Source organism: Echeneis naucrates, chromosome 6 (assembly GCF_900963305.1).
Source record: "Echeneis naucrates chromosome 6, fEcheNa1.1, whole genome shotgun sequence".
NCBI classification, from domain to species: domain Eukaryota; kingdom Metazoa; phylum Chordata; class Actinopteri; order Carangiformes; family Echeneidae; genus Echeneis; species Echeneis naucrates.
Window position 1 is genome coordinate 5,385,875 of NC_042516.1, and position 9,647 is coordinate 5,395,521.

Sequence of the window (9,647 nt, forward strand, 5' to 3'; positions counted from 1 at the left end):
TGGTAGTAAACTACTTACAGCCTGAGTCTTGATAGAACATGATTATCAAAGTAAATCAACTGTATCTTACAGTTGCACTGCTGATCCCGGTGCTCCGTCTCCCCATGCTGCACTCCGGCTCTCCGCATCCACGGGAGCCTCCACTCGCACCTCTCCAACAAAGAGAGTAGTGTTTGTTGAGACTTCCGCGCAGCCAATCGCCGCGCCGTTGCCGTTGGCGACCACGTCCATCATCCTCTGAGGTCCAATGAGCGGCGGGGGCGGGGCCGACTCCAGGTGCTCCTCGGCGTAGACTTGGCAGAGCGCCTGGGAGCCGCCTGTGGGCAGGAGAGGATCTGTCAAATGCGAGGTTCCTTTAATAAGAGCGACCAGTCCGGCTCCGAGAGTCATGGCGACCGCAGCGTCTAACCACTACAACATCCTCACCTCCAGCGCATCCATCGTGCACTCGGAGCCCGGCAGCATGCAGCAAGCCACGGCATACCGGGACGCGCAGAGCCTGTTGCAGAGCGACTACCCGCTGCAGAGCAACAGCCACACGCTCAGCCACGCACACCAGTGGATCACGGCGCTGTCCCACGGAGAGGGAGCCCCGTGGTCCTCCAGCCCGCTCGGCGCGGAGCAGGACATCAAACCCGCGGTGCAGGGCGCCCGGGAGGAGATGCACAACTCCAGCAGCAACCTGCAGCACCAGACGCGGCCGCCCCACCTGGTGCACCAGACGCACGGGAACCACCACGACGGCCGGGCATGGAGAACCACCACCGCGGCGCACATACCGAGCATGGCGACGACGAACGGCCAGAGCCTTATTTACTCCCAGCCGGGCTTCAGCGTTAACGGGCTGATCCCGAGCAGCGGCCAGGGGATGCACCATCACAACCTAAGAGACAGTCATGACGACCACCACAGTCCGCACCTCAGCGAGCACGGCCACCCTCCGTCCCAGCATCAGCACCAGCACCGGCCGCAGAGCCACCACGACCACTCGGACGAGGATACGCCGACCTCGGACGACTTGGAGCAGTTCGCCAAGCAGTTCAAGCAGCGGAGGATCAAGCTGGGTTTCACGCAGGCGGACGTGGGACTCGCCCTGGGGACCCTGTACGGAAATGTGTTTTCCCAAACCACCATATGCAGGTTTGAGGCCCTGCAGCTCAGCTTCAAAAACATGTGCAAGCTGAAGCCTCTGTTGAACAAGTGGCTGGAGGAGGCGGACTCCACCTCGGGCAGCCCGACCAGCCTGGACAAAATCGCGGCGCAGGGGAGGAAAAGGAAAAAACGGACTTCAATCGAGGTAAGCGTAAAGGGAGCTTTGGAGAGCCATTTTTTGAAGTGCCCTAAACCGGCAGCGTCGGAAATAATCACCCTGGCGGACAGTCTGCACCTGGAGAAAGAAGTGGTGAGGGTTTGGTTTTGTAACAGGAGACAGAAGGAGAAACGCATGACCCCTCCAGGAGGAGCTCTGCCGGGGAGCGAGGATGTGTACGGGGACACGCCGCCGCACCACGGGGTCCAGACACCGGTCCAATGAACTCTACTGGACCGCTCCTCCAGGACTTGTTTATCCTTTTTATTTATCCCCCAAGGTTATATATAAACCACTGGACTATGAAACGATATAGTGGGTGTTTTATGTATAATAGATTGCAGTGAGTACTTGACACAATATCTGCAGTGAATTATCTGAGAAATGGAAAATGAGTGAGGGGAGGACAGGACATTTTTTCCTTCCCCAGAGCTAAAGGAACATAAGCCTGTGTTGTGTTCTCCGAGGATACATGCCCAGCACTGTGACTCCAGTCGACGCAGTTTCAAGGTGTAGCCCCTATTGTGTATTGAAATCATACTTGACGAAAAAAAAAAAAAATGAGGGGAGGGGATTGAGGGCACCTGGCTTCGGACGAAAAGCATCCCTGAATGGTTTCCATTTGCCACTTTTGTATCAAGCCCGACACGTTTTTCCTCCCTCCGTGCGTAAAAGGGAAAGCAAAGGCAGAGGCGTATAGTTTTGTAGCTCAAAAATGTGCGTCCAGCGGTGATGGGTTGGTGGGTGGCTGGCTGGTGATGGGTGGGGGTGGGGGGGGTGGGGGGTCAAAGGAGCTGCGTTAATGGAGTAAACTGGAGGCCAGTAAAGGCTGCAGCCCTAGTCCAGTGGAGTCCAGCTGAGGGTGAGCATCGCCCGAGTCCCATCTGTCAGCCAGGCAGCACAGAGCCGCTCCATTCAAAACACTGCTGGGAAACTGCAGGCCACTCAGCTCTTATTTATTCTGTGAGGACCGTGGTCAGGATTTAGTTATCAACAGAGATTATTATTATTATTATTATTATTATTATTATCATTATTATTATTATTATTATTCCATGTTTGCAGCTCACTGGCTGAACTCTTCAGTAATTGGCCTGAGTGCAGTGATGTGGTAAAAGTGTGTGACCTCTACCATAAGTCAAACACCAGTAGGCTCACAAACAAAATGTGCTTTCTACTTTTCGGAAAATAAGCATTAAATCATTTTATCTACCCCTCACAGAGTGTCACAGCTCCAGGAAAGGCTCGGTGGCGATTTATTGGACTATTTGGCACTTTTCCCCAACAGGATGGGCAACAGATATACTGATATCTGCAAAACTATACGTCACCAACTCTTACAGAACATTTGGATTCACTTTTGTAAATATTGTATAACTTTAAAAGTCTTGGCTTGATTCTTTTTTTTTTTCTTTTTCCTTCACTGGGGCACTTTTTGAATTAATGTTTTCAGAAACAAGCAGGTTGACTCCATCCATAACCTACCGACTGCCTTGTATTTGTGTGCTATTTAACGCTAAATTCTGTTTCCGAAATTATGGTCATATGCGGTTTAACATTTTTTATGGCGGGTCTAAAGATTTTTTTTTTACCCATGTGGAATCGATTTAATTTGTTTAAATTGTCTAAGGAGTTCTGTTTTGCCATTTGATGTCCGCACTAAAATTGCATTAGATTGTGTTTCCAATCAAAATATCGTGCTGGAAGGAGTGACTTCAGATGAATCGATAACCCTACTGTAGTCCACAAATGAATCAGACCTAGAAAGGATAAAAGACGCGATTACCATCAGGATTAGTGGCTTTGAAAAGAAGGAAAAATAATAATAATGATAAGGCCTATAAATTTATTCCCAAAACACATTTAGGTGACATTCCAAAAATTGCAGCATATGATCAAAATTATTATTATTATTATTATTATTATTATTATTATTATTATTATTATTATTATTATTATTATTATTATTATCCATAGGGTGTTCTTTTAATTTCTCTGTGAGCTCGTTGCCATTAATTTCAGCCATTTTGTTCTTCTTCGTCTGAGTTGCTTTATTATGGGGCAAATTGTTCGTAGACCTTTCATTTCATTTCTTAGTTTTGTTAATGAGATTGTAATTTATTCTACGATGGGTTTTTTTATAGACACAAAGTGCGAGATATATATGAAACGACACCGAGGAGGCTTTTGTTTTGTAGGGAAGAAGGGAGACATATTTTCTATCTGTCAGCGGGATTGCCACAACCTGGACCGTCACAGCTTAATGTATATACATCTTTTCTGCGTACAGTAGCTTTTTTTTGTTGTTGTTTTATTTTGTTTTGTTTTGTTTTTATGCAAAGACAGATATCCAGGGATGTTTTTTGTTTCCTCTTGTGTGGGAACAAATTTTATTTTTGCTTTTTTTCTCTCTCTCTCTAGCCCTCCTTCCTGATTTGTGTTCCCCCTGCAGAAAACAACAAGCAGAAACGATCATGGCATTGGATTCTTTCCTCGGTAGCTTTAATGAATCGATTTGAGTCATAATTCACTGGAAATTCAAGTTGTGGGACGTAGACCTGTAGCAATCCGACGCTGTTGTCTTGTTGTTTCCTTTCATTGCTTGTTAAACCAGTCGTTTGTTTGTTTGTTTGTTTGTGTTTTTTTCTTTTTTTTGGGGGGGGGGGGTAATTGGCTATGTCATATTCACTGGATGAACTTGGGATAGATATAAAGCAGAGGAGATAAATGTCTGTAGGTGTTTCATCACTTGACACATGAACGACGGACTTGCACATTTTTAAATAATGGGGTTGATATTAAACAGCTTTTTTCCAACGTCGTGGCTAAATGTATTTTTCTTTTCTTTTAATTCAGCAAAGGAGAAACCTGCAGCGGTGATTCACTGTCTGTCTGACAGATGTGCTGGTCAAATATATATATATTTTTTTTTTTTTTTTTTTTTTCTTGCTCTGAGCCCATTCGTTTGGGCGGAATTAATGGTTGGGAGAAAAACAGGCTTGATGAATGGAAGATTATGAGTCGTTGATGTGTTGTTTCTGCCCCAGGCTCCGTTTAAATCGACTGGCTTTGGCTGGGAAAACCTCAGCTTCCATCAAAGGTTAAATTAGGGGTTGCCAAAGTACGGTCCGAGGACCGATTGTTGGTCCTAAAGGGGTTGAATATGGCCCAACATAGCAATATTTTCATTTCACTGCAACTTTATATTTGAAGCTATATCTTTCGCTTTCCCTTTAGCTCCGTTACAGTGTTGGAGACTTTAAAATGAGCCATCTGCACTTTTTTCCAAATTAAAGATAATTACTCTTTAATTAAAAAAAAAAAGAAATCACAACGTTACTGGGTTAGTTTTGTTTTTCTATATTTGTACTTCAAGATGCAAAATCATCACGTTTTAATTTTTATTTATATAATCAACTTCAGGAAAGAGAAAATGCATTGTTCTGGACATTTGTTGCCTGTAAACCTCCTCCTGGAGACGGAGGCCAACAGAATGAAGGATTATTAAACAATTTAGTCTTTGAACGCACCACGTGGGTTGTGCCATTTAGGTAACTAGTTCCATGATTTCAGACAAAAACTGCTGGACTCGTACACGCTCGTCATGGCAGATAAACACAACGAAATTCCGTTCAGGGACCCTTTCCGGTGCAGTGACAGTGATGTGCACAGTGGTGACCCTGTTGGTATTTTCCTATTCCCTCTACTCACTTCTCCACAGGACTCCCAAAGGAACTCACTGTGTGATATTTGTGTGAGCATCTTCTCCAACATCCATTCATGTCGATTTTATTTTGGAACACACAGCCTCATTGCAAAGTTTGCTGTCTCCTCGCCGCCTCCTGTTTTAGCTCCAGAAGTGTGAAAACGTGTCGCCCTCTGCGGTTGTCATAATAATATGAATTGCAGCCGTAATGTTCTCCGTTTCAGCCCACAGGCTGCCGGTCCTGAAGTTTGCAGCAGAGTGTAGAGAGTGAGGTGAGCAAGAGGGGCCGGCAGGGTGGTCTACAAGCCTCAGCGTTATTGGACAAGCCAAATGGGATCTATGGAGCAATCGATAGCCGATTGTTCATTTATGGCCAATTAACTTGATCATAAACAAAAAGTTGTGGGGGCCCCTTTTCTCCCACCGAGGCGACCGAGTGAATAAACAGGACAGACTCCTCTCCATTGGCTGTTTTTAAATAACCCCCTCCTGATCACCCAGACAAGACGACATTCATTTCTGTTTGATTTTGGACCAGTCCATGACAGAGGAGCCAAAGGCCGGTTGTAATTCGAGACAATACACAGGGTCAAGAGTGTTTTGGTTCTGACCGCTGTGTGCATATATAAAATCAGCTGTTGTATGGTGGATCTGCCTCTAAACGGGTTGGTAAGCATTTCCGCATGCCGTTTGCTGGAAAATAAATCTGGTCGCCGCGGCCGTTTGACCCGCTGTGGCCGGGATGAAGCCCCCTCTCAGATCTCTTGAGGAGAATTGAGAGGAGCCCAGTAATCAGAAGAGTGCGCCCTCACGCCCTTCATCCGCACTCCAGTACGCGCAATTAATAGCGCGTCGCGTTAATTACACCTTCATTTTTATTTAGGTGACTTGAAATTTCCCATTAGGCTCCCTGGGAGGAGGAAAAGCTGCAGAGTGTTGTTGTGCTGCTGCTGCTGCTGCTGACTGAGCTGAGCTGAGCAGAGGAGGAGAACACAAGGCGGAGGGATAATCGGTGCTCTAGCGCCATCTAGCGACGTCAGCGTGACCGAAGGGTGAGTCCCGGCTGCCGTTTCATTGTCTGACAGGAACAGGTTAGAAAGAAAGGAGCAAATCCACATGTGATCTCACACACGACTCGTGATGGAGACGCGTCCCGTCAGCGTGTGTGGTCCGGTGGAGGAAGTTTGAGTTGAGGAGATGAAACGTTTAGTGAAAAGATAGTGGAGGCCTTGGAGGCCTTCATTACAAGCTTAGCGTATCACAAGTGACACCGTCCAAGTGGAATTTATACTAAAAGGAAATATTACTATAGAAAAAAATGCCATTCGTACTTTCATGTCATTGTCTTTGTTGTTGTTTTTGATTTCCTTGACATGCTGAAGTCATTCATCATACAGTCCATTAGTTGAGTGACAGATAATTGTCAACAAACATAAACATGTTATAATAGTGTACTGTCACTTACAACCAGAAAATGAACTTGAGCAAAAATACTTTTTTTTTTACTTTAATCAATCTGTAGCATTTTCTTTTATTAAAAAAACACATAGTCAAATTTATTCCACAGTATTTATGTACAAGAACAAAGCTGAAAATTTACAAATTAAACATTTTACATAAGACACAGGACTACAAATCAGAGTCAATGATGAAATCCTGTTTATGTAAAAATCCAATGGTACTCAGCATAATCTCTGTACCTAAACATGAGCCTTTCTGCTCTTTTTTTTTTTTTTTTTCGTGATGCAACTATTCACCATATAGATGCAACTACTACTGATGTGTTATGTTAGTGAAGCGGTCAATGTCAACTGCTGTTGCTGTGCTTAAACTCGACTCCTCACAGCAGCTTGTTGTCACCCTGGGTTTACGGGTTTAGATAATAACCACTGTATTTTTATTGAAAAAAATAAATTCAGCAACATTAGATCTGTCGTAACGCTAAGATTTGAAGAAAAAGCTGCACCCACTGTTTACCACGATGTCTGAACTGATTGGTAGAGCCTGTTGTTCTAAGGGGGGGGGGGTGTAATCATTTATATCATTTTGTTCACTCAGCCCTCTAAAAAATACACAAAATAAATACAAATCGATTACACGTGGAAAGTGAAAAGACTGAGAGACCGAGCATTCCCTACCACCATGTGATGAAGATGGTCCAGTCAGAATAACAGTCTTCTCCTTCCAACATGTGTCTGTTAAATAATTGAGAAAGGCCAACAAAGGTCTTTTATCAAGCAATGATGCAAAGCATTGCTGGCTCCACATCTGAGTGCCTGTGGCTTCTCTCAGTTTGACATCCTTGTACACTGAATATAATTCATAATATTCATAGGCAAACAGTAATGAAAGCAAAGGTGTAATAAATAAATAAACAAATAAATAATTACAATTTATGATTCTTGACCTCCATGTAGCTGCTTCTGCTTCAGTTTCATGGCTGAGGCAGATGCACTGTCGTACTGTCACAGCTCAATAGCACACAGAGCAGTGGCTGTTGATGTTATTTAATAACTTGTGCATCACCAGCTGCAGACACCACCTCATACTCAATGAACTCATTGTTATGACCAATTTACTAAGCCATTAATAAATAATATATATATATATATATATGTGTGTGTGTGTGTGTGTGTGTGTGTGTGTGTGTGTGTGTGTGTGTGTGTGTATTAACAGTAGTTCAGATTGATTTCTAATAAAAATAATTGCATCTGCAGCCCTGGACTGACCAATAGCAGGAGTCCTGTTAGGATAGTCACACTGGTGTGAGTACCCCTATGAAAACCGACTGCGAAATGTGAAAGAACATCTCATCTTCAAACCAATTTTATGCTAACTTTCAGCAGGCCATCAGATTTACTGCAGAACCTTTTCTGTCCCAGCTAGCCCGAGAAACGCTGTTTCTGAGTCAACCTGCTTTGTTTACTTTCATGTTGTCGGTTATTCTGTCAGAGACGCACATGGCTGGTGCCTCCACCAGCCATGTAATGAAGTGGTGTCCAGACATGGTTTAACAAGCCATGCTGACTCAGCTCTTCTTGCCCTGTCACTACAACAAAACATTGTGTTTTGCAATTAGCAGATTCACTAACTTATGACAAACAGTGACAAATTTAAACACAATCGCAACAACAAGCAGACATATCTCAGTGGCATCAATACTTAATCTTAGTCCGATCACATCATGTCATTTGACATTGTGTGCAACTACATAATGTTTCAATGTAATTTCCTGGAGTCTAATTAGTTGTGAAAATGAATGTGTTTGTGACTAACTTTGTGTACCCCCCCCCACACACACACAGATCTTAATCTAATGTCTTTCACAGTCAAATATCATGTCCATCTCTGATACAGAAGCTTGATTCATCTTCACAGTGTTCAATCATTCATTCAGTCTATCTGTCTCACACCAGCCATCCACACGCCTCCTCCTCCTCCACCCCCTCTTCCTCCTCCTCCACCCCTGAGCACACAGATAACAGTGATACAAGCTCACGACCTGAACATTATTCCACCATTTGACATTGTTGTTCTTCAATCTCACTCAGATGCATCGCAGCTAATTACACTTTGCACACTTAAGTACACAAATGCGTGTGTGCGTTCATTTGTAAACGAGTTATTGTTTAATTATAACTTCTCATGAACTTCGCTGATCAGTGGGGTGAAACGTGTCTCCCCTTCAGCACATAATTATTCAGGCTATAATTGCTCGGCCTGTTTGTGAAATATGCACATCTCTCAGCAAGGCCATTTCACAGAGCGTCTGTGCCAGATCCTCAGCGAGAATGGCCACAAGCTTCTGAATGGCTCTGCTAAAGGCTGCTGAGAGAACAGGGAGCTTCAGATGGACACCACTTAGGTGTCTTTACCACTATCAAAGATGATTAAAAGGTAAATTAAACGTTTTCCTGGTTAGTAGTTAGACTTCTAGTTCAAATGCACATTTAACACCCAAGACAGTGGCTCCTCTCAGAAAACATTATATGTTAACCTATCATGCTTAAAAAAGAATAATCAAAATTTCAGGTCCACTCACAACGTTATGATGCATGTTAAGGTCTTATGATCATCAGCTAAGGTGAGTGGGTTGACCTAGGCTAGAGAGCTAGTGAGGCATTTCCTTACTGAGAAGTGTCTTGAAACTCACAGAAACCTGTGATTTGATCTTACCTTGTTAGAGCAGGGACAATTAGAATTTCCAATTCTTTGCACGTCATATGCTCTATTAAATAATACAGAGGGACAGACTTGAGTGAAGTCCCTTTCAATGGTCTTTAACATGGACTTAAAGTTGTTGTTCTGCTCCAGCAGCTCCCAACCCTGGAATCAAGATCAAATGGACACCATATTTAGTATGGGACATGGTGTCCTTTCACCATCAGGCCCCTATAATGATATGAAATATAACTATGGATCTGTAAAGCAAAACTAATGCCTTCTAACTCACATCCACACTGAGGCCATAACCTTTAACAACGGGTCATGAAAAGACTTGGCTTCATTTTAAACTATTTTAAACTTCACAAGCCAGAGAAGTTGAAAACCACTGGAAAGTGTATCCTTTACCCTGATAAGAGAAGACAAACTTCTAAGTAAAAGAACAGGCAAAGGCTTGCTGCAGGTTTT

The 9,647-nt window shown here is 43.7% G+C and overlaps 1 protein-coding gene across 1 annotated transcript; it reads left to right on the plus strand.

Moving 5' to 3' along the window:
- The first annotated feature begins 370 nt into the window (after positions 1-370).
- Positions 371-1,534, plus strand: pou3f2b (POU class 3 homeobox 2b). Its single transcript, XM_029504832.1, has one exon. It carries the CDS (start codon positions 389-391, stop codon positions 1,532-1,534), a length of 1,146 nt encoding a protein of 381 aa, XP_029360692.1. The 5' UTR covers positions 371-388.
- The last annotated feature ends 8,113 nt before the right edge of the window (positions 1,535-9,647 follow it).